The following is a 26,471-nucleotide window of genomic DNA, read 5'->3' as shown; positions in this document are numbered from 1 at the left end:
TAATAAAAGAAAAGTATTTTCTTTGAGGCTTGGCAGGAGACAGCCATCTCTTCTTCTTCAGGAAAATGAATGACAGAAAGCTCAAGAATGACTGCCTCGCTCTTGTACGCCTCCAGTGAATTTATAGGAAATCACATTACAGTGCCATTTTTACAGAGCCTTGTGATGTCAGAGTGAAGTTGATCAATTGACTTTCAAACAATCCCCAAAAACATGTTTTGTGAGGCCATTTACCTCCCAAAATCCAACAAGTTTATCGTACAACCTTTGTACCAAATTTAAAGATCTTTCCCCAAGGTGTGGTCCCCAAGATGAAAACATTCCAGCCACAGGCCTAAAAGCCAAAAGCAATAGATCTGTGTGCAGTCACACACATAAGTCCTGTTGGTCAAAACAGTCTTTACTGTGCGTATCTAAGAGACTGTCCTGCTGTAAAAAAAAAAAAAAAAGAAAGAAAGAAAGAAAAAAAAAGAGCCCATCTGTGAATCAGGTTTTTATGACCCGTAGGAAAGTTTTATTGACCAAATGATCAAATGTTAGACTTGGTGAACAGTTTTATCATGTTGAAAATATGATGCCGCATCAGAAAAGCATCCAGCTCAGGTGTATCAATTGGCACCATGATGTAGATGGTTGTAATCGGTGTTATGCAGCAGAGGAATAAACCCAAGCACTTTGAGTGTTGAAGTGGTTCATTGGAAACATCCATTTGGAGAAAAAGCTGCAGAGCAGGCACAAGTCAAGCTAAGCTAACAGCTAGGTTATGAAAATGGAACTAAGCTTTATATTTATTTCAAGGAGCATCCCAAATAAAGAGCATGTCAGAAGGCCGAATGACTAATGAATGTTCTCTGGCTTTTAAAACTTTTTAAACTTTTAATTAAATATGGGCCTACTCGGAGTTTACTGGCAGCTATAACACAAAGTGGATAGATCAAATACCTGAAATGTCAACATGACAGCTTTGTCCTTTCATGTGTTTTAATGAACTCTTAGCTCTTTATTAGCTTTCTCTTTGAGCACAGTGATGCTAATATGGCTAATCTTGTTTTAGATAGGGCCCTGCGTCTTACATCTAGCATAAAGTACAACAAGAGGCCTTCAGGCAGTTTACATTCCCTCCTCTAGTGCTCATGTCGTTTCATCAGCAAACACACATTTACATGTATATCTGTGCCTCTGGCTATACTGGTTTTAAAATTTAGTGTGATCACTCACATTGCGACTTGACCATCAAAAACCTGCTATGAAGACAGTGGCACAGTATTAGCTGTTATTTTAAGGACTGACCAAAAGAGTGGCATGCACATACACAGAGGGGCATAACATGCTCATAACATCTGTTATGTGCAAGTAAAAGGTGCAGGCTTCAGATGATTCGCCAGGTGGAACATCAGAATACAGAATCGGGTAGCTTGTTGTTTTCTGCATTATATTGCCATGTCTCATGGACAAGTTAGGTCCACACTGTGTCAGGTCTGGACTCACTGGACAGTCAGACTGTGTAATTAACTCACCAAAAATAGAATCTGCCTCTGTGTCAGTCTGCACAGTCCTAACAGAGATCCATTCTGGTGCTGGTATCACCGGCTTTTAAAGGGAGCAGGAGGCAGCTCTGTGATTGGTTGATTGCAAGTAATTCCCATAAATAATCAAGGGACTTTTGAACTATGTGCCTGACGCAACAACTTTTTGCTCTACTTTTGACATGCGCCCATGATTTAGGCACTCTCTCAATTCATTTGCATCATATGTGCCAGTCCAATGCGATCTTTGTGAATTAAATGATCTCTGATTGAAATAATGAACGCAATGATGACAGTTAAAAGTAAGTCTAAGTCAACTGATCGAAATGTTGAAGCCAAATATGGCTGATCAGTGCAGGGTGTACCCCTTACACCACAGAGCCAGTTGGACACCTTCCATGTTTGTTCAGGCTTTTGCCTTCCTGTGTTGATCCCTCTGCTTCCAGGTGTCAGACAGGAATGTATCTGAATATCTCAAGGAGGCAGACAGAGAGGGCGAACTGGGGCTTGTAGCGACCTGTGACCGACACCCCAGAGGAAAAACTGTTTTCAGGTAAACCATAGTGGGTTTCTTGCCAAAACGTTATGATTTTAAGAAAACAAACAGGATATTCCATTCATGCTCAGAACAGCAGCATGATGCCAAAGGCAAACAAATCGGGTGGAATTATGACCTAATTATTTTCCTGCTCATGAATTCTGAGAGGCTTTCATCACCTTCACTGGGACTGTTGAGTTATGTCACCATGGAAAGGTGGAGGTGTGGGAGGTGAGCAGACGGTGCAGTTGTACACTGCCACTTTTTGGCATTCATGTGCAGAAAAAGACAAGATGCGCTGATGACGTCAGCGGGGGAGAAAACTTTGTACCAGACTGAAAGGCTGGGAACTGACGTTACTTTATTCGCCCTGCCTCCAGCCATGATGTGCCCGCTGTGGGCGGACTGATATCAGCTGCTGAAAGTCAATATTAAGGGCGGTTTCATGCCATGTTAAACGTCAAGTACTCTCTTTGAAGTTTGGGACATGATCTGAATCAGACCTGAATGTTGCACTCAAAAATACACATACACACCAGAGTTGGTGACAGAGACACTTTGGGATGTCCAAGATGCACTTCGCTCTCACAATTTGAGAGTTCCTGGACAAACTCTGACAACCAGCACAACTTACCTTTGCAAATTTCCAAACCTACCTTAACAGACACACACTACTGTAAATGTCAGGAGATGAGTTCAGATATCACATTAAAAATGTTTCTTGCAACTCGAGATCTGGAAAGATAAAATTTTCATTTTAGTGTGTCTGTGTCAGAAAAACCTGACGCGCAAGAAAAGTAACATTGATGAGCCATGACACAGTTTGAAGGCAACCAATTGTTGAACACAACTTAATAACTGTGTTGTCGTGTTTTTCGATCGTTTACAAAATTTCCCCCCACCACCCTGACAGAAATGTTGCTCAAAACAGAATGGAACAACATGTCCCAGCTTGCTTACTGGGCCTAAAAAAAAAAAAAAGGCATCTGATGTTGTAGATGGTCCAAACGTAATTCATTACAGTAATATATTACTCTCAGTCAGTAAAATTTCATCCATCCGTGCTCACCTGTGGACAGACCAAGGATTATCTGGGGTCAGGTCACGGGGATTAACGTTTCGGTGATATAATATATACAGTTACAGCATTCCGTAATGCATTACCATCCAAAATATATTGTTCAGTAATGTTTTTTTAAGTTTTTAAAATTGTTTGCGTTTTTTTTTTATTTTTTTTTTTATCTTAAGTTTCAGTGAAAGCCACTGCGCCAGCAAAACATCCCCGAAGTAGAAATACATTTTCATGGTGCAATGGCAGCAGCAGAGGACTCAACAATTTCTAGGTGGTATTACTCGCAATACTTTGAGTTTCTCTGAGAAAAGGATGATAACAACATTCCAGTGAGGTGTACTATGTGTGCTGGAAAGCTGAGGATTAAAAGTTTCGTGAACCAATACAAGTTATATGTTAAATGAAACTGAGCCTAAGTTCTCTGTGAAGTCCATACCTGGTTTTTTGCCTTTAAAATGGTAGTCGTAAATAAAAGGAGCCTAGAAATTCAAGTGGGAAAAATGTATTAACAGTAAACACTCACACCTAACTGGGCTACAACATGCTCTGCCACTGTATGTGTTCTGAAGGTCAGCTTTGATTATTCACCATGAAATAATATGGTGCCATAAATAATCAAGGGACAATACTTTGTCATCTGCATTTGTTTTGGTAACAGTAACACAAAAAGGAGAGTCATCAATGAGTAAGTCGACACAGAAACGATTATTGTCAAGTTAAATATTACTTTCAAATTCAAGTAACTAGTAATATGCAACGTATTACATTTTGGAAATAACTGTATTATAGGCCAACACTGCCTATAATACATTCTGTGAAAGTAGAAAGGAAGTACATGCTAACTAGCGCTTTCTCAGTTCCGGGTCGCGGGGCTGCTGGAGCCGATCCCAGCCAACGTTCCAGGCAAGGGGCGGGGTCACCAGTCCATCACAGGGCCAACACACCAACGACCACTCACACTTAGACCTACGGACAATTTTGAGTCACCAGTTAACCCAAACATGGGAGGAAACCCACACAGGCAGTCACATGTATGTCTGAATTAGTAACGTTAACATAGCTGATTTCATGAGTTTAATTAAATGCCCTGCCTGTGATCATTATGTTAATGGGTAATAAAACATCATAAATAAACCGTCTGCTTCATCAACATCCGTCTCCAAAAACCTCGGCAGCGTCTTCGATTGTGCAGCCGCTGCTTTTGGTCTGGACATGTCCAAAATGCTCATACCAAAGTGCAATCAGCTCACGGTCCGTTGGTGTTCCTCCTCAGCACCGTTATGAACTGACTTTACCCAGGAGCAAAGGCAACCTGCTTAGGGCGAAATGCAGCTCTATTTGTTTTTTGAGAGTCTCAAACTATTTACTTGTCTGGGCTGAGGATATTCTCGTGTCTGCTGCTCGCCGGCATATTACTATAACTGACTGACAAGACTTCTCTCTCTCAGACCTGTTTGATCCAGTTTTTTTCTTCTCTCACTGGTTCTATAGTAAAGCAGTGAAGATATTACAGGTCTCCGTCCAGTCCACAGGGAAATGATCCCAGCCTGTATTCAGAAAGTGAACTCCTCTACATTTATAAGTTGATCTCTTTGGACCTTTAAAACAAAACCAAATCTTATCAGAGAAGAGACAAATGTTGTTGGACAGACGTGAGGTACCTGATAAATGAACACATGAATAAGTAGCTGTCCAACTCGCTCTTCTTATAAAGTGTTTGAAAGTGTAAGCCATGGCCACAGTCAGCGCATTCTGAGTATAGCAATATAAAAATACAGGCTGTGAGTCTGCATGTTTGACTGATGATTTTTTGTCTTGATAGTGTAAAATCTTTGTATTGTCTGACAAATATCAGACCAATGTATCGGTCTAACTCTGATGTGTGATCTGAAGTCTCATTCCCACACACACACACACACACACAGAAAGTCAGATAGACACACACAGACAAAGCTCTACAGTATCTGAGTTGCACTAAAAAGCTAAGTGTGTATGTGTCTTTGCGCAGTATGGGTCAAGCTTAACAAGCACATTCAAAGTGACCCCTGCTGTTTATGACTTGTTTTAATTCATGTTTTTTACTCCATGTCTCTCTCTCTCTCTCTCTCAATGTGTCTCGCTCTCTGGCTATCTTTCCCTCGGCTTTCTGCTCTCTACGGGGGTCGCATGCTGTCATCTGCCCAGTAGCAAGTTGTGAAGTCTCCAGTTTTTTAGTGTTTGACATTTTTTCTCATGCAAGCTCCCGGGTTTTGTCCTGTCGTTTTAGATTCAACTTCAGTATGTCTGGCTTGTATTTTTCTATCTAAGATCGACGTCGAAATGTGGAGTAATACAGCCCATGACCGTTTTTATACCTGACGTCTCCTCGTGCTTTGAGACTACTGGGCATAAATATTATGAAGAACGCTTCTCATGAAGATCTTGAACAGACTTTAAAGTAAAATTTCCACAGCTGCTCCATCTGTGAAGTTTGGATAGTTAATCTCTGTCTTAAAAAATAAAGATTCCACCACAACATTTATAGTATTTTTTGCAGACCAGACTAATAAACCTGCCTCATGTGCAGCATCACAGTATGAAAGACTTATAGGAAAACAACATGAGACTGACTCATATTATGAGAATTTCTGGGCAAAAAGTCATAATAGAATTAACAGGTTGTTTCAAGAACAAACCATCCAACACTGCAGTTGGTAGCCTTACTGCTAACAGATTTCTGTTTGTCACTCTTCTGTGGCCAGTACAGCTCATATTCTCTCATTGCCTCCTAAAGCAACGTAACTAAGTACATTATCTCAAGTATACTTTTGTAAATGTACACTTTGCAATTGCACATTTTGCAATTTTGATGTTCAGACTATTTGGTGGATGAGAACAAGCATTGTGAATGACTCACTTTGAGTGCCGATTACCTGATAACCAGGAAAATGGCGACAATACTTCTAATAATGCTAGTTAGAGAGAAATCATCAGTGCAAAAATGAGTCTACAACTATAATAAAAACTGTATTTGTCATGCATTCTCACAGTGATGTGTTTGTGTTTGTGCAGATGTTATCTCCCGCAGCCCCGCCTTGACAAGCTACAGCCACGTGAGTGAGTGCGTGCTGCACTTTAATGAAGGTGAGGAAGTGAACCATGCTGTGGAAAGTCACCAACACAAAGGCGATGTTCATGCATTCTCTTTAGAAGCGTTTGACAAGAGAACAGACTTTGGGGAGGAAGACTCTGTGGTTGGTTTTGTTCATTTTCCGTTCTCCAACAAAGATTTGCCTGCAGCCACTTCATGGGTGGAGAAAGTCCCAAAGAGGGCGACCTGCTGCTCAGACAGCCGTGCCGTTGTGCCAAGGAAACTGACATACCAGCTGAGCAAGGGGGGAATAATGTAAAGCACAGAACACAGTATGACAAGGTTGTTGTTATGATGCTTTGAACATATGCTCATTAGCTGAGCTGTCTGGAGGAAACAGAAACCCTGCTGGACTCCATCCGGTACACACTTTAATGTAAATACCCTGAAATTTCTCATAAATAAGAGCTTAGTGGTGAGAAATCTGTGAATTCATTTGACATATTCTCGCCCCTTTACAGTCGAGTTTTCAAATAGATTGCGATAAAATACACTTTTTTTTCTCACATTTTTACTCTCAAGGTTTGACTACTATTTTTCAGTAAACAACATTGTGTCCCGAAACTGTTATATAAATGTCGTATAACAAAAGAGGAATCAGAATTCCTTGCTGTGTGTGTTGCCGTTTGATGTGACAAAATACTGAAAACAGGAACGATCTGGAGAGAACCAAGAATCTGTGAAGATAGGGATCCTATTTATTAATGAATTTATTCATAAATGGGATGCTTACATGATTTGTTGAATGTTGTTGAACAGAGTTTGGTTTTTCTTCTGCCGCTTTTCTGGAAACTTGTTCAGAATTTAACTACACACTCTAATGCAGACATCACTGTGAGCACTATCTAGAACAGTGTTTAAAAGTTTAAAGTTTTTCTAAAATCATTATCATTGATCTGTGTGATAAAATACAATTTAGTATGAGTTTATGCGTAACTGTTGAATTTAAAGGACAATTCCAATTTCCTTCTTTAAAGGTCTTTGAAAGTCACTTCTCTGTAGCCACTTGATGTGTGAAGCCCTCAGCTTTCTCTTTTTGATGTTTCCTATTGTTGTCTTCCTCCGCAGACAGCCTATGCTGTTTTATTTTTGTTCCCTCGGCCCCCGACAGGTCTTCATCACTTCATTAGGACAGTACAACGTGTCTGAAGTCTGTGAAGTAAACTTTTCCATAAAACTCTGCAGTATGAACTTGGCCGGAGGCAACCGGATGCTGCTAACAGGAACAGATTAAATAAATCAGGGCCTTCTGAAAAGTCTGGAGGTGTGGAAATTAAGGTAGAAAAATGAAGACATTTATGGGGGGGGAGAAAATTTGAAATAAATGTACACCCTTTTCGAGAAAACATAGTTTCTCCCAACACAAACTGTACAAGATGCTTCCTCAACAAAAAAGCGTTTTTTGTTTTTTTTTTTCATTAATTTGAATGTGATTGCTTTTATATTCATTAAGGTTCGGTGTTCCCTAACATGTGTTTCCCTTTAAAAAGACAACAGTCAACTGTCATCACCAGACTGAAGAGGAAGAGGGCCAACGGTGTGTGAAGTCTGAAGGGCTGTTCCAACCAGAGCTTGTCCTGACACAGGGCATCATTAATATATGCTCCAGATAAAGAGACACAAAGAGACTTGAACAAGCTAATTTCAAAAATGTGCTTTTATCAAAAAATGTGTATAAATGGTTAATGGATGCTAATTATGACCATATTATTGTCATAAATTAGATTTTATTGGCAGTGCAGTTTATTTTTATGTGCCAGCTTCTGTAATTAGTGCTAATTAGCATGTGCTCATACTATAATGAGTTTTTATCTGTGAACATGAATGCTCATGTACCACAGAGGTGTATGTGATAATGAAAATAAATATAAATCTGATGTAATCTTGGGCGGAGATTTGTATAATAGTTGATAAACTGTATTATAACAGCACTACATAATAAAATTGCACACAAGTCGACTCAGATCAAAATTAATTTAGTCTAAAAAAATTGTATTTTAAAAGACACTTGAGAGAAGTAGTGGCTCTTTATAAGAGAGTCTGTAGCATTCAGATGGGCTTGGTCAGAGTAATCAGATTGGCGTCGTGGTGATGTGACATGAATTAATGGTAAGTGTAAATTCATATTATAATTATTTCTTTTGCAGCAGTCGAAGGCTACATATCCTCGGCATTAACTGTCTGAGTCCAGCAGACTATAATTCTGCAATTACCTCTTGCAGCTATAGAGGCCACTGTTGTAGATAACATGGTCTCACTTTAAAAGAGAAATGTCCTTCATTGAAGTACTGTAAATATATAGTTTTGTTTTGTTGTGACTCAACAATGCAGAACAAACTTTGAAGGTCCCATACAGTGTAAAGTGAAAGCTTCTTTGACTATAAATCAGGTCCAGGTTCAATACTAACACTGTGAAAGTATCAAAGGTCTCCGTCCACAGAGAAAAACTCACCGTCTGCATACAGAAACTCAGTTTTAAAATCAGTCATCAGGTCTTCTGGAACGTTGTGGTGTCACCATAAAGCAGTCGTCGTGCTCAGACAGGCCCCCGAGCATTGCTGATTCATTTTGGCTCTTTGAATAAATACATTCTTATGGATATTAGTGCTTCAAATAAGCTTTGGAGGGATGTAAACATAGGGCCTTTAAATAGCATTGTGTTGAGTCATTACTGAAACTATTGTGTAAGGTAAAATTCACACTTCTCATGATCACACATGATCACACATGCCATATCAAGACCACACCTGATGATCTTTTGGTCATAATTTCTTGTTGTCCGTGCCTCCAATTAGACTATTCAAGTAGTCATGCACAGTAACTGCTGGACCACTTTAACACATGAATGAAACACTATAACCCCCCACAGAAAACCTAACCACTAGCGCCAAGTTATTAATCATTATTTAATATCAATTGAACAGATCAATTTGTTGAAAAAGGATTATCCTTTATTTATCTGGTTTTATGCAATCTTCTTTTAGTGCTTGAGGCAGAAAGATATTCCCTTGACTTACAATTACGGATAATTACAGTGCTGAACTGAAAGCTTTATTTAACAAGCTATGTCCTAAATTACCTATAATTGACATGGTCATTTTGTAAAATCATTGACGAGGTTTGACGACTCTTTTTGCTTTTCCAGATGTTTGCAGGGCCAAAGATGTGACCCAATTTTTCTGATTTACGACTTTAGAGAAAATGGCCCCGGGCCACCGAGATGCTCAAAGACTATTTAGTGACAAGGAATTTGTTATTTTAGTAAGTCAACTTAAACTTCATATTGATTTTATCTGTTGGAAGCTATAAATTATAATCCTGTTGGATGTTAGAGTTTAATAAATAAAATATGGGTTTGGCTGGGTTTGATTTATTTCAAATAGGTGTGTCGCCTATAATGAATAAATCACGATATATCAGCTCTGCATTTTGAGAGGTTGTTGAGCCATTAAACTGAGATTTGAAAGTTTCCAACTCAAAGCTTGGAGAGGGGGGGCAGAATAAACAGAGTTGGGATGAAACATTTGAAGCAACAGAAACCTGAGTAATCAATAAAAAAATGCAAATAAATTTTGAAATAATCACAGTTAATCAATCCCTGTAGCATGTTGTGCAGCAACATCAAACTTCCCTTAATTTACTACCAAATAAAAAGGGCAAAGCTGAACGACAACAAACTGTGAGTAGTGTGAGGCCCATTTATTTTACTTTTGTCTATTATATTGATTGTGAAAACGGCAAAAAAATAAGCTCTTTGGGCCCTTCTTGGTCACATTTTAGATCGTAGTGTTTATACGACTAAACTGTTATTTGCTTTTCTCCCATGCACTCTTTAGGCCCCCACGACCTGACCCCGGATCAGCGGATGAAGATGGATGGATGGACTCTGGACAACTGTTTCATTGTGACTCTTTATGGTTGAGATGCTACATAGAACCATCACTGTGTCACGCAAAACACTGAGTTCACATTTAAGAAAATACACAAAAGAATCAGACTCAACAACTTTGTTTTTAGCTATTTAATCTGTTTTTAATAAAACAGCATGCCCATTAAATCATTGTAAAATCATCATAGTTGAATAAAAAACAACTATGAAGAATGCCTGAAAACCTTCTCCTTCCAAGTTTCCCATTGAAAATACAAAAAAACCTCGCAATGTCCAAAAATAAAGATATCTGGCTTTTTTAATTGTTAGATTACGTTCCATTTGATGAGGATATTTTTTTTTTTAGAAAAGAAAGAAAGTTAGATTTGGAAAGAATTATACAGACCCTCACCCCATTCAGCACATTTGAAATAGAGATAAATGAAATGATCGGTGTGGAAGTCTGAGTCTTTTAAAGCAGACTGGTAACAACGTGTTACACAGCTACAGACCAGCAAGGCTCGTTTCCATTTTTATTTTACTGCGCAAAGTGTCTGAAAATTGATTGTCTTAGGTTTGCTAAATCCTATAACTTTGTGCATCAATGAAAGGCGTTTTGAATCGTTGATTATCATTTTGATTGGCACGCATCACCCCGCCAAATGCAGCTAACAGGGTGTGTGGCTGCTCTGGCAGTAGCGTTGAAGTTTGGCCAAGTCATTTTAAGTTTGCACGGCTGTTCTTTGAATGATTGAAACAGTAATATTTTGTAGTGCGTGTTTGGTAGCTGTCTATACTGTACATCACAGTTCCATCATTTAGATGGTTTCATTCCTCTTGCTGGCCTCATCACTCATCGCGACATTGTGCTCAGATGCAGCCACACACACACACACACACACACACACACACACACACACACACAGGCATGTTATTGGTGTGTAAGAACTTCACTGTTAGAGAGGAAAACCATTTAGAAGATGTGTGAAGTGAAAGAAACAACAACAAGCACCATCATCCTACTCAACATTTCCACTTTCAAGAAACAAGCAAAGACGAAGCGCTTATCTCAGCCGTGCATGATGCTGCTCATACATACCGATGATGCTTTGGTTTGGATATTGATCATCAAGGAAGCATGATTGCACATGATTTTTCCAAGAGAGAGAGAGAAGGAGAGAGAGCGAGAGATGAAGACAGAGAGAGCCCTTCACCCAGGGATTTATTCAATGTTTTATTAAGAACATACAGATGAATTGGTCATCAAAGAAAAGTTACAAAATGATTGTACTAAGGTCAATCATTAGAAAGAAAACTGTTATTGGCAGATCAAAATATGAGAAATTGGAATCGGTGCTACTTTACATATCTGTTAACGGCGCAACAGCTCTGACTGACTAGATTTGCCTCCAGAGTTGGTCAAACTCAGTCATCTTTTTGGCATAAATCCACTTTGTTCCACAACTTTTGCGTCCTCTTGTCTGTCACATCATCTGAGTTCTTGGCATGGAGTCCTGCTGGTGTCCGGAGTACCAATGACCAAAATTGTTCATATATCCCCCAGAGTGCACTGGTGCGCCTTTGGCGGCCATGCTGATGTCCCACAGCGAGCATGGAGAGGAGGAGGATGGTGGTGGGGGGGCCAGGTGGTCTCCCTCAGGTCCACAGGGTCCGTTCTTCATGATTTTCTTGTATTTGGATCGTTTATTTTGGAACCATATTTTGACCTGAGAGACAAGGAAAAGGAGAATGGTTTATAAGAAAATGGTAGGCTAACTCACGTGATAGAAGCTTTTGCAAGGGGGGAGGCAGTGACACAGAAGGAGGAGGGGGGACTTAACGATGACAGTGGACCTGTGGACCTGTGGTGTATTTCCAGCTTGTGGGTCAGTGAATGCATCATAAATATCACAGAGCAGCAGCCAAACATACTGCTGTTCCTTGAATTCATTTTCATTTTATTTTATGTGCATCAAAAGCCTTTTCTCAAAGACATAAGCACAGACACTGAGATATGAAACAACAACCATAAACAAAAACTTCAACTGCATTGCATTTAATGTCCGGTTCAGTGTTTATTTTTAGCTATTAGGTTCTTACAACTGTGGTTGTAACGTCACAGAGTATCCTTTTTTTGAGAAAAGGCAAAAGAATAATAGACTAAAAGCATGAACACACACACAACCACCCCCCCCCCCCCTCAAGAAAAACAAAACAAAACAACAATAGCGAACAAACAAACAACAACGACAACAAAAAAAACCAAAACAAAACAAAAGACAAGAAGCAGCAGCGAACCAGCAGCAAAAACATGAACCAGCAATTTACACAAAAAGGTAGGCTTCTGTTAGCATACCATTATTAAGATCCATAAAGTGCAAGGATAAAAAGTTACTGTCATTCAACAGGCAAGCTTTTGGTTTATTAGATGGTTCCAAGTTTAATCTGAATTATCTGTCGTTGTCTTGATGTGAAACATTTGCTGCTTTTAAAATTCAGCTCAACTTAATTTAACAAGAAGTGAACAAATCTGGCTTAAACAATTAAAGAAAAACGTGGCGCACTCACCTAAATAAATAACAATAATGAAAGAAAATGCTAATTATTATGAGCTTGTATTACATTAGTTATCAACATCAAGCCGCATCACAGTAAATGACCTCTGACATAATATTTCATTTCTATGAGGTTACTGGAACTTATAAGGTGATTATTGGTTTGGTTTTTATGCCGTTGTGATTCCTACATTAGCTCCTATACACTTTGCATTATGGATTATAGTCTTAATGTGCTGTCTGATGCTAATGCTGTACAAATACGACAGATATGTTACCTTCCCAATAGGCCTCAGTAAACTGAGCTGAACTTCATTCATTCATTTGTGGTTATATTATATAATATGTGGTAATTTGTGATGATTCAGGTGTGCTGTTATTAGAATAATTAGTATGTTGTCTGTATCCAGTGTGCCTTCAATTGGGCATCAAATTGCATGAACATGCCTCTCGGGGGTAACCTGTCATTCCAATTAAATGGATCGTAAATGATTACACACGGCCAGTGAACGATGCTTTCGTCTGAAACAGGTTGTAATGGCATCGTAAAGGGGAAAAAAAAAAAAAGAACTGCCAACTGACTGGTGTTGCACGGAGAAAAACACTCCTCTGGCTAGCAATGGAGGAGCAAAAGATAAAAGAACGAGGGAAAGGAGAGAAAACACTCTTGGCACTGAAATTGTTTTCTCCTCCACACTGACTGTCCTGGGAATTATTACTCTGGGATTTTATAGGCATTTATGAAGATGGTTGAAGTGGTTTATGGAAGATATTCTATTCTATAAAAAAACAAATTTCGGGCCGGTTTATTTGACTCTAAATATATGGAAATTTTTATTCTTTTAGCCAATAATTTGAAAATTCACTAAACTTTCACATCCAGCGTTCAGCTTGAACAGCCAAGACATCCCACAGAGTGAAATCTGACTTTTAATTTGATCTCTATTCCAGTATCTGCTGACGTCAATCATAGCCTGTTAGAAGAAAGTATGGATGGTGGCAAATATATGAAATGAATGGTTTCACTTCATAAATATTCAATACCATTATAATTAAACCACACAATTCAATAAACAGCATTTCATGTTCTATAGTAAGCAAATTCTAATATTGACAAAATGACTTTGTGTCACTAAAGTGTCTTAAAGTGTCACTTTAATATATAGTATAATGTGATTCTGTGGAAAATGACAGCCACCAAACCAGAGTGCCCTGCAGTGTCATAATTACCTGCAGTGCTACACAAAAGGGGTGCCTCACAGATGAAAACCTAAAGCGAGTATATATGGAGTGAAGTTTATGAGCCCACGAGTCAATCAGCAGCACGTTAAGTTAATGCAACCACAGTGAGAGGATTTCTGCTGTAATTATTGGTTTCATATTCCAGCAGCAACATGGAGCTGACAGCTTCCCAGAGAGCGAAGCTAAAGACACGCACATTAGTGAGCAGAGGAGGGGGTATCTGTGTGTCTGTATATTTTATGTACAGTTTGGAGACACGGTCTTTTTCATTTGAATGGGGAAGTGTGTCCAAAGCTTTGACTGGTACTGTATATGGATGAATGCGTTGGAGCAGTGAGGCTTTTATTGGGTGGGTGTTTTCAGCTGTATGGGCAGTGTGTGTGTGTGTGTGTTGGTGTGATGAGCTGAGATAGAGAGTAAGTTTCAGGGGAAAATGTTAAAGCTGTGCTACGTGCCATTTCTCAGCTGCGTCTGGGAACTTTTGAGATTTCGATGGAAAGCGGTCAGTAGTTGGCTGGCAGCCTAATGGCATTGAGGGAGGAGAGAGAAGTGGTATGTGATCACTATCTTAAAGTGTGTGTGTGTGTGTGTGTGTGAAAAAATGAATGCAAGCTATATTATGTGTGAATAGATGCAAGCAGGACGTCTGTGTGTGTGCGTGTGTGTACCTGTGCATGCGAGGAATGAGGCACTACATACATACAGTGTACACGCTACACTAATTACAGCTGACTGAATGTATGTTTCCATACAAACTGCTCTCTTTGTTCATCTGTTTACTGCCACCACAGTGAGAGAGAAAACAAGCCTGCGAAAATTATGTTTTTTTTTCTGGAACTTCGCCCTGGATGACCAAATGAAATGAGAACTTTTCTAAATATAAAAACGTTAAGTTATAATTTTTCCTGAATGAAACAAATCAACATTTGCACTAGGGTGAAGAAAATAACTGTGTAAACAAACACAAATAGCCAAACAAGCCCTGCATGTTGGTTAGAAGAATTACTAATGTTCATACCATCAGAACTTCTTAAATTCCCCAGAGTCTCTGATCAGAACTGTTTATTGCATAAGTTGAATCATTTGAAATTGCTGTCAGCCAACGTTTTCCTCTAAGAGTAGTGTAAGATTGTGCTTTCAGTGAGTGAAGTGAAGTAGGGCTTAGGTAAGAAAAATCAAATGCTTGCTCAAAAGGATAATTCAGCATTTTGAAAATTATATCAAAAGAGTGGCAAAAACCCCAGGGGGGTGTATTTGCTTCCCATTCAGGATAATAAAATATTGGCAAGTCCACGTCAAGTTTTTTTTGTTTAAAATCGTATCGGTTACCAAAACCCAGCACAGTGGAGCTGCGATAAACAGAGTTCATGAAGTGACACATGAATGTGCACTTCCATGTGATGTATGCAGCGCCAACTGAGGGATGAGAATGTTCGAGATGTCCCGAGCCCAGGCCTCCTACTACGACACCTGTTATGTCAGAGCACATCAGGTGAATGACATTTGCTGTGAATACAGAATGTCGGGGTGAGCATGGCAAACGTTATTAGCTAGTTAGCTTCTGTTGGTAAAAAAAAAACAAAACAAGCAAACAACTCTGGCTCTGTAAATCAGAAATAAATCAACCCAAATATGGTTTCTATGAACTGTCACTTCCTGGAGTCTCTGCTGATTGCCTGCCAATGTGACGTTTAAGTCAATCATCAGAGAAAGACTCCAGTGTGAACACATTTTCTAAATAATGGGTGGAGTTTCAAAAGTTAATTTGTAAAAAACCAGTTCACAACCATGGAATGGAACCAAAACTCTTCTTAGCAAGTCAACTACGGGAAACCTCTTGTAGCAGTGCTGCTACATCAAAAAAAGTCTCATGTCCCCTGTGACACCAAGTCGTTGCTTTGACCTTTAAGAAGGAAACATAAAACAGGGTGCATGTTGACACACACACACACAAAAGCAGTAAAAAAAAAAAAAAAAAAAGAAAAGCAGTCTGCATTCTTTTTTCCAAGGCCACAAAAATGTGTCTGCATTCCTCAAACTACAACCATTTATCCTTCAACTCCACTCTAGTGTCAGCTGGCCTCTGACATACTGTAACACAGTCGGTTTAAGTCCCTGATCCAAAACACACAGAGAAAGGTATCTAAGACAAAAACAAAACCAATTCAAATATCATGCGTCTTTGGTAATCATACGTGTACGACTCTCAGTGGACCACATTCAAAGCCACTTTGCCACAACAAAAGACAAGGGCTGATGAATGGATGATCTCTCACTCCCAGTGTAAACAGAGCTGCTGTGGGTAATTCATCCAGGATTAGGACAGTTCATCTGATGACATCAGCTGCTTATGTATACTTAGTACAACCACACACACACAAACAGATTCAATTTCACATGAGGTATTCCCAAACAATCCTTTCTAATGTTTCCTCACCTGCTCACTGTTGTTGCCAGTGTAAAGTGCAGGTAATGAAGTGACGGGTCTTTTTTTTTTTTTTAATCATCCTAAATAGTCATTTTGTCAAAGAAATAATACATTTCTGTGAAAATAGTCAATCTGTTTTTAAATAATTGTAATGAATAAACAATCAAATGAACATTAGCTAGTCCACAGCCAGACTGAGCAAAGGTTTACTCTCATTATGTTTAACTGTATCTTAGACTGTATCAATCAACGGATACTTCGGTCATTCAAGTTATTTAACATGAGCAAATGAGACAGGAGCCAAATCTAATCAGAAAGACACTCAGCTCCTGCTAAAGCTAACTAGCTGAGAAAATAATAGTAGTAACAGTATCTCAGCTTTTGTGTTACAAATTAAGTTTAAGAAGGTTTTAAAATAGTTTAAATGTTTAATTATCATTATTATAATATAAAACAAACATTTTAAAGGATTTTCGTGTGAATGTTGAATTGCTATAGGCAGTAAGTAATTCATATAAAGTTTATTTGCTCTCTAAAGAATTTACACAAATTTATCTACTCAGATTTTGTGGAAATTATCAGGTGTGCACTACTATACATGAACACAATGAGACTATGACAGCAAGAGACAGTTTAGAGGGGTTAACAGGTTGTTTATCCTGATACAATCTCGTATTTCTACATCTATTTCTCAGCCCTGAATGACCTTCTTACATTTCAAGTCATGGACAACAGGATAAAAAAGTTCAAATAATAATTTTTATTATTGATATTTAAACTGTGTTTAAGCAGGTCGCTAACAGGAAAGGACAAAAAAAACAAAAAAACAAACAAAAAAAAAAAAAAAACAGCTAATCTGGGGATTTTCCCTGGCCTTCAAAGATAATATAAGACATTTCATCAGCTTTTGACCAATTTCTATGAAGAGGTGCAGCCAAACAGGGCTTTGTTATCAGTTAAATGTTGTGGATTATTGTTGAATTAGAAACTTCAAATGGAAATGAAATCTGGAAGTGAAAAGCTGAAAAGCACGGGCTCAGCATAAGAGAATCCAATGTGGAGTCACTGCCCTATGTGACAGACAAAATGGCTGCCATCCGAATTCTATTTCCTTGTGAAAGTGTAATAGTGTGTGTGTGTGTGTGTGTGAAAGTTGTTACATGAGAAGATGCTTGTTAATAAAATATGACTTCCTAACCTCAGCTGCCCGCATTCAGTTACACCCAACATGTGTAAACAGACACACAAATACAAACAGTAGTGTCCTACTCTACTCTACTACACGATATACATTTCCCTCCGTTCTTTTAGTTTGTATTTCTTTTGCTGTAAATGACCTGTTCTTTGTGTTTTGTGACTCCCATTAATGACTATCTCTGAATGCCATATATAATTACACCGAGAGGAACGTGTGGTGACACCAGTGAAGAAGAATGCGTCGCTTTCAGTGTCGTCACATTATGAAACTTATTATCAGGCAAATTGAATTTTAGCTTTTATCTGTTTTCTATTAAAAGAAACAACCACATTTTGCTCTGTGTTGTATCAGCACTGATATATTTGAGCGCTTTCATTGGAAAAGATATCTATTTTATTTTATTTTTTTAATTATTTGAATGGCTAAAGTAAGGTGGGTTCGTTCAGTTCTGAATGTCAGAAAGAGAAGTAGGTACGTCTTTTTCTGTGTGCCTCCTGTGTTACCTGGGTCTGTGTCAGGCCCAGTTTGGCTGCCAGGTCGGCCCTCTCAGGCAGGGCGAGGTACTGGGTTTGCTGGAAGCGCTGATTGAGTGCCTGGAGCTGTAGGCTAGAGTAAATGGTCCGAGGCTTCCTGATCTTCTTCCCCTTCCCGTTGAGCCTCACCTCCCCGTTCTCTATCACCGCGGTGGGCTTCTCGTGCTCTGTAGGGGAGAACAATGTGAACGCAGGGCTGGGGATGGGAGCATTGACTTTATGTTCATGAAATGCACAAAAAATATTGCTATGGTGTGGTCACTCAGTCCCTCACTCAATTTCCTTTTTTTTCTTAGCTGAGACGTATTCATGTTAATTCTGAGAAAGTGTTTTAGAGTATTTCTATTAATTCTAGGATTATTTCTATTTATGATTTAAAAACAACGTTTTTACATATAAAGGTATTGAATCGACTATCTAAAATTACCACAAAATAAAAGAAAGAAAAGAATGCGTTTGTGTGACATTTGTGCCTTTCAAGATTTCGTATTCACAATGCTAATCACATTGACGTGGCAGAAATCCAGGGCTTTTCAGTTTGCATAATATGAAATAATAAATTCTCAACGCTTGAAATTGGTTAAGTTGGCTGGTTGGTGAGTAGGTTATGTGAATGTTTCTAACACAAACAGCCAGTCACTTTTAGTGTCATGAAAGTAAGTTTTTAGTTCCTGTATTGTATAACGAGAATGGCTTCTATCTAACCAGTGAGTTCAGTCACACTTGTAACTCAGCCAAGAGCCTACTTTTCTTTCTGTCTTTCTTTTTTTTTTTTTTTTTTGAGAAAGCATATACCACTGTGTACATTTACCCACACTGATCTTTGTTATGACATGAGCTCATAGCCTGCAGTGGCAGGAGAGAACAGCTGTGAACAAGCCAAGGCCCCACAAGTCGTTCAGACTGTAACTGAGCTTCAGCTCAGGAGAGCACCATGTTGACGCTCATCGATGTCGGCGAGGAAAACAAAACAACACTAAGAGCACTTTGAAGAAGGGAAAGGGGAACTTCAGAGGGAGTCAAATTAGCACAACTGATTCCAACCTTTGTTGACAATTGTGTTACCTCCTCACTGTTCAGGCTGCATGGACAACACTTCTGTAATCATACGACAATTATATTCAATTCTTTTTTTTCCTCTCCCATTTTATTTCTCTCTTCCATCTCTAACCTTATTGAGGTAATCAAGGGTGGAGATGCCGCACTGTACTGACAGGAAAAGCAATCATTACATTATTTTTGTATCTGTTCCAAAACGTCACTGACAGAGAGCAAAAAGCTATGGTGTTTCCTCTGACAATTATTACTTGTCTTCAGAGGTTGAACTCATAAATAAAGTGCCAAAAGAGTTCTGTCACAGGAGTGAAGGATGTAAAAATAACTGTCAGTACAAATCACCAACACAAAGTAACATGTTGCCAGTACAACAGTAAGGAAATGAATGAAAACTATGCTTCTTGAGCCTTACTCTCTTGATTCATTGATGTTCATCATATTTTAAAACAATATCCATGCATTGTGTGGACAGGAAATGCTGATGTGGGGCCTTCATCACACAGCGCCTCTTAAATGTTGTAACAAAATCATTTGAAAGAAATTTTCATAATCATAAAATTGCCCATATTTTCAATGCTCTACATTGAACAAGGTGCCAGAACCAATCAGTGTATATGTAAATACAGTAAAATATATTCTGCACTTATAGTCAAACAGTGAGACAACATCTTTTTTCTTTACAGACGCATCCCTTTGTCTTGTATTTGGGGCTCCTCACACTGCGCTAAAAGAAGCTACATTTAATAATTAGCACATATAGAGTCAAATGTTTGCAAAAATGAACTAAAACAGACCAGGACCACACACAAAGCATCAGCAAAGAAAATGTTTGGGTTAAACAAGAAAGAAAGAAGAGCAATGAGTGTGCCTGCAGTCAAGTATTTAAATGTATTCTATTAAAATTTTCATTGAATTTGTAAAAACAACTTTTTTATTACCTGTATTATGGTTATAAATAAGAAAATACTCCTAAATAAATACTGTTATTAGTAGAATATAATTAGACTGTACATGTGCTAATAGTTCATGTAATAGTTAGTAGAGAGCAGTAAAATGTCCGGTTTGCTGAGAGCCGTATTAAATCAGTGGATCTCCATATTCAATATCTTATGCAAGGTATATTTCTGCTCTGTAATAAATAAGAATAACAAGTTTTTATGGAATTTTATTTGCAATTATTTCACTTTTTATAACGGCTATAAAAGACCATAGTTTTCAGCTGACATTTTAATTTCAGTGAATTTTCGTAAAATCCATCAACATTACAATAAGCTTTAAAAAGGAAGATTGGAATGGCTGTTATTTTATTTTGAAAGGCTGAATCATAGCCCACAGGAAAGATTCATTATATTAGATACAATATTCAAAAATATTATATTTTGAATAAATTGTAATCAAAAATATTTTTTCTTCATCTTGTTACGTGTGAAGGTGAAACAGGCATGTTACTATTTATGCATGTATTACAAATAATAATAATAATAATAATAATAATAATAATAATAATAATAATAATAATAATAATAATAATAACAACAACAACAACAACAACATACTACTACTACTACTACTAATAATAATAATAATTGTAGTAATAATATAGTAGTAGTCGTAGCAGCAGACCGGCTGGCTGTTATTGATGCTGGGGGATGATTTGGGTTTGGAGCCGCTGCGGGACACCACAGGGCCAGTGTCGGCTGCTTCTTGTGGAGAGTCTCAGTGTGTGCAGGCCTTGAACTCATCTTCCACCCAACCCTTCAGTAGATTAAACACAGCGCTGTGGCAGACCTGTGTGTGGATCCAATTATTGTAGCCTTCTGCGCTGTGGTTTTATTTTCGTGTTTTCATGTTCTATTGACGCACTTCTGCTGCTTTAATGGCGGCGAAACAGACATACAGAGAAACTTGGTGTTTATTCTTGTATTATATTCTCTGTTCATATAACTTGATTTTTGGAATTCACAACAGGCACAGTCTGTGTTTTTAGCGCAGTGGCCTCAGTAAAAATCAAACAACCATGACCCAATTAAATAAAAAGTTATGAGCAACTCAGAAGCTTGCTTTCCTTTCCCAGCACCTGAAGGGACCGTCCTGTGTTGGGCCTGTGAGCCCAGAGGCCACATGGTCAACACTGAGACAGGACCAAAGAGCGCGATCACGAGTCAACCACAAACACCTGTGTTGAATTTTGTCCTTATACGAAAACTCACCCGCATCCTCCAGTCTGGTGTGTCCGAGCGCGCCGCCGTGACCCCCGTGCTGGTACGGCAGAAAGGGCCCGGGGTGGTGCGCGCTCACGGGGCTGGGATAGGGCGGGTATCCCAGCGGGCGGCCGTACGAGGATGAGCCGGAGGAGAAGGGCCCGTCGTGCTGCGAGGGCCCCACAGCGTGAAGACCGTGGACCGGGTAATGGTTGTGGGACAAACCGGGGGAGGGCTGCTGGTGTCCGGGATGTCCGGGGTGGCCGGGGTAGCCGTGACTGCCGAACTCCAAAAACGCCGATTTGGATGGATCAGGCGGGACTAAAGTGTCCGGGATAGAGCTCATAGTCATCATTGGGGTGAGGGGCTGAGATGTGGAGGGAAATAAGAAGGGTCAGTTATGGCCGGGACTCATCCTAAGTCAACGCACTATCAACGTTAGAGTCACAGAGTGTCAGTTTCCATAAAGCTGCATCAACGCGTTCAGAGTGCAGCTGACTGTCACTGTATTCCTGTCTGACGCTCCTCCGCTACATCCCAGCTGCCGGTCCAGATGCTTCCCTCCTCAGAACCGTCAAGTCCAACAGGAGCAGACAGCGACGCACGGCGAGCCGACGTGCAGCCAAGATCTGGCTCAGCGAGCGGCAAAGAGAAAAACACACACACACACACACACACACACGCACAGAAAGCGAAGAGGCGGGAAAAGAACAAGAGCAGCGACAGCAGTATCTCCTTGGACCCGGGCTGACTGTCCTTCTTGTCTGGGTCCAAAAACCAGCCGTCCTGGTGCGGGTCGGGTGCGGGCGGGCGAAGCGGCTGCTGGGCGGCGCAGAGCGGACTGTGCGGCTCCGCGTCACGGCGCGCGGTCTGTGGCGGCGCTTGCCTCGCGCGCTCTGCCTCCACTTGTCACACGCGGCGCGCTCATTGGCTGCGGCGCTTTATCGTGTCACACAAATCACAAGCGGCTCTCCTCGACAGGCCGCAGTACACAGCCCGCCTGAACACAAGATGAAGTTCGAGCCAAAAAGAAAGAAAGAAAGAAATGTTTAGCTCCTTTCATCAGGTCAGCTGTATGAAGTCTGATTCCAGCTTCAAAGTTTATTAAAAATAGGTCATTAATTACTCACCAGCAGGAGGAATCCAGTTGGGTTAATAACAATTTTAACTGCTATTATTGACACTTTCTAGTCCTGTTAATACAGATTATTAACTGCTCTACTCGTTTTTTTTTATTGACCAAGATCTGTGTTTATAACTCAATGAAAATACAAAATATTTCAGATTTCTCTCTCTCTCTCTCTCTCTCTTTTGCAATGAAAAGACACAAGGCCCCATAAAAATCATTGAACCGGGACAGGTTGGCTCATAAACCACCGCGTTTTCCCCAAAATCAAGTTAGTCCTGCGCGCCAAAGGGAGAGTAAAGCTGGTCAGAGCAAACGGAGCCGATGAGCTGCGGCTGAAAGGCCTCGCACGCTTTTTCTGCAAACCCATTCTATTAAATTCTATTATTCACGATGACTCACTAAACAACAACAGAAAAACACCTTATGGCCTTTTTGTTCTTTAACATCGAGCTTCACGCGGATGAGACAGCACCTTTTTTTTTTTTTTTTGACACACGCAAAGTAGACACTCAACCCGGCTACACACACACTTACACGCACGAGCTGGGCGCACCGCCTGTGGTCCCTCACGGGGGACAATTACAACAAACATCGCTCTTCTGCAGAAACGGAGAAGTTGTGATTTTGGCAGAGCAGAGGCTCTGGCACTGTAATTTCACTCAGATCACGGTCATTATGCTCATTTTCGGTGGAAATCCCGGACTGTGGGTCCGCTTCAGCATCACTGCAGGCCCGCTGGAGCATCGAGTCCGTGTCAGCAGGAGCCGCTGGAGCTGACCCGTTTGGTTCCCAATCACAACACGGCATAGAAGCCCGTGAAACTGAGGTATATGGATGCATTTCATTCCTGCTCGTCATTGAATCAAATCCTCTGCGGCTTCAGTCACTTTTTTTTGACTGAGTGTAAGGAAAGAGGCAGCAGGGTCTCTTTAAGCCGGAGGCCAGCCTGATGTTGAGATGCCAAAAAAAAAAAAAAACAACCCAAAAAACTACCAGCACGTATTTATTAATAGTTGGCTATTTTCCAAATAATTTTCTTGATCTGTTAAGGTAAGTGTTGTATGTTTTCACTCCATGACATTTGTTTGAAAGCTGAAGATTTGATCTAAAAACACAATTCATTCAACAGTCATTGAAAATCGCGCAGTGCCTCCATCAAAAAGGAAAGATTACAAAGATTACAGCAGAGTCCATAAAATAATAAAATATGTCAATCGCCCCAAGGCCTCAAGCTTATCTCATCGCATTCGGAGGAGGAAACGTTTCAAGAATAATGAGAAATGTTTCCATTTTCTTTAGCATCAATACACAAAATATAAATAGTCAACAAACTGCACAAACTAATCATACATTATAGCAGATATAAGGTTCTGAACGTTCCTTCTGTGGATGTTAAAGGCTAATGGATGAGAATATAGAGATGGACTCTTCATATACTTACTGTACTGCACAATAAAGAATTACCACAATTAGCAGTTTATAAGAATTACACTTTATTAACCATTTATTTAGTGCTGGTTGTAAAGGCTAAATACCTTTAACTCCACCTAACCAGCTCCACCTGGAGCAGCTGTGGCACTGATGCATCAGTAAAAGCTAATAGCAACAGCAAATAATAATAATTATTATTATTATTGTTATTATTATTATAGCATCTCCGGGCAATATTTTTCTTTTGCATAATTTTACTTTTTAGAATTCAAGTTAATTTCTAATTGACTTTAATGTAGGAATTTTGATTCTACTGTTTTTTGTGAAGAAGTGAACCCATTCATACATTGGGCCCTCTGAAGCCCCCTCTTCAGTCACTATTCTTGGTTTTGACAGAACCGTTCAAATACCCTGCAAGAAGATAAAGTTTTACACACACATGCACACACAAAAAAAAGTGTTTTTATGTGAAGTTTAAAGTAGTCATTAATAAAGTTGACTGAATTAAATATTAGGAATGCCAATATCAGGAGCTGTTATTAATTTCAGCAGCTCCCATCCACATTAAATCGCATAGCTCTGACTGTGCAATGTTTATCAGGCCAACTGGAAAAATAATTACTTGGTTCTCAGTAGTTTCTGCAGACAACAACAGACACACACACACACACACACACAGTGAGAGATGTTTTGGCATGTTTCTTCCTCGTTTTTCTTCCCCTACCTCTGTGATCTGGCTTATTATACCAACGGGCCGGTGTGTGGAATATTACACATCCCAGCCTGCGCTTCCGCTTTCATCTGCAGCCAACATTCCTCCCCTCCCTGACTTCACCTCTCTGAGCGCCAGCCACACCCTCCTCACTGTGTCAGTGCTGTTATTTAGTGGCACAATCTTGCTAAGTCGTCAAATTCTCTTTCTTCTTTGATTTTTTTTTTCCTGCTCCGATACACAGACCAAAAGGTGAAGCATTCAGTCGAGGCAGCTGAGGAAAGGTGCAACATGAGAGCACATTGTTGCTCTCTTAAAATCAATTGTGCAAGTCTGAAAATTGATGGTTTTCTTTAGCTTTCAGTCCAATGGGTTCCAAGTATCCAGTCATTTACCTCAGAAAGAGGTACTTTGGACTAGGATATCAAAGAATATTCCTCTTTCAATCATTTTGCATAAACTATTCGTCACATTTAAGTTTTATTATGTCTATACTGCTGGTGAGGCCATTTAAACTGCTACAGCGCTATGAGAACAAAGGCAAATGCAGGTGCTGTGGTTCGTTGTGAACACAAATGAATGAACCAGTAACACAAGCTAATGTTGGTTCTCAAACAACAACGCTGATCCGTTGGCCTGCAGGGAGGCAATTTGTCATCTAGTGTCAGGGGAGATAAGTTACTGTCCGACAGCAAGAGACGGAGATCGTACTGAAGCTTGTGCGAACGTGTGCAGGTCAGTTTACAGCTCCAGGCAAGAAGAAGAAGATGAGGAGGAGGGAGGGAGACGGGGAGGTGAAATCAGATTTTTTCAAGGAGCCATTAAGCCTTCGATCAATCGACCCCTCTAACAAACAAAAGTCACACTGTCCTATATTTGATTATCAATATAACTGTCCGGGGTTTGGCCCTGGACAGGAAGATGCAGTTGGAAACAGGCTGATGCAAGTCAATGTGAATAAAAACAGTAAAACCAAAAGCAATGACCAACCAATGACACTACACCAGCTTGTTGAGCTGAGGGGAGCTTTTTATAGTCGAGTGTCCTTCTCCAAAAGATTGCAACATCTATAAAAACTTGAAACATGAAACAACAAACAGGCATAATTACATTCGTCATACTCTCCAGGAATTTTATCTATTTTGGAAACTGGGTGTTGACGCATTATGGAAGTCTGCTGACAGAGCGTTATCTGATTCATGCTTGTGCCTAATTAAAGACACAGTTTGCAGCTTTTGGTGCTAGGAGTCTCCCAATCAGAAGTAAAATAAAAGACGGCAATCGCTATCATCATGATGTAGCTTGTTGTTGTCCTTTCGACAATTTCTGTACATTTGTCCTCGTTCAGATTTCTTCCTTTATCAGGAGCTAAATTTTTCACACCTCTCAACAACAAGTAACAATTAGAACCATTAAAGACAGTGAATAAATCAGGCGTTAGAATGATGGCAACCTTTGTTTCAGCAGCTTTCTCCTCATGTTCAGAAGGTGAAGGGAACAAGCCCCCTCCTGTCCACAACAAAGAGATGAAACCCTGATAGCAACACTGAATGAAGCAATTTCACCTATTTTTTATGCAATGATTCACCAACGCTCTTCTCCAAACAGAGAGCAAATGAGAGCAGCTGGTGACCTAAATCCTTCATTCAATTAAAAATTATGTAACTGCACGACACATAAAGCCTGTTTTGAGATTTGATGGCAACACTTTAAAAACGAAATAAATGGAATGAAACACAAAATATTAAACTCGAGCCTTTTTTTTTTAGACATTTCCATGAAAGACTTCCAAATTATAACTTTATCATAGGATGGCTTACAACTTGATTCCATTTGTGAAAACAAAACAATC

General features: G+C 39.6%; 1 protein-coding gene across 1 annotated transcript; it reads right to left on the bottom strand.

Moving 5' to 3' along the window:
• Nucleotides 1–11,339: 11,339 nt before the first annotated feature.
• Nucleotides 11,340–22,311, bottom strand: LOC115048108 (homeobox protein Dlx4a-like). The gene is made up of 3 exons (XM_029509385.1): nucleotides 21,357–22,311; nucleotides 18,061–18,257; nucleotides 11,340–11,861 (listed from the first exon to the last, which is right to left on the bottom strand). Exons 1-3 carry the CDS (start codon nucleotides 21,700–21,702, stop codon nucleotides 11,619–11,621), a joined length of 786 nt encoding a protein of 261 aa, XP_029365245.1. The 5' UTR covers nucleotides 21,703–22,311; the 3' UTR covers nucleotides 11,340–11,618.
• Between the last annotated feature and the right edge of the window lie 4,160 nt (nucleotides 22,312–26,471).

The sequence above is a fragment of the Echeneis naucrates genome, chromosome 8, assembly GCF_900963305.1.
Source record: "Echeneis naucrates chromosome 8, fEcheNa1.1, whole genome shotgun sequence".
Lineage (NCBI taxonomy): Eukaryota > Metazoa > Chordata > Actinopteri > Carangiformes > Echeneidae > Echeneis > Echeneis naucrates.
Note: the sequence above shows the minus strand (reverse complement) of the source record. Positions and strands in the feature narration are given on the sequence as shown.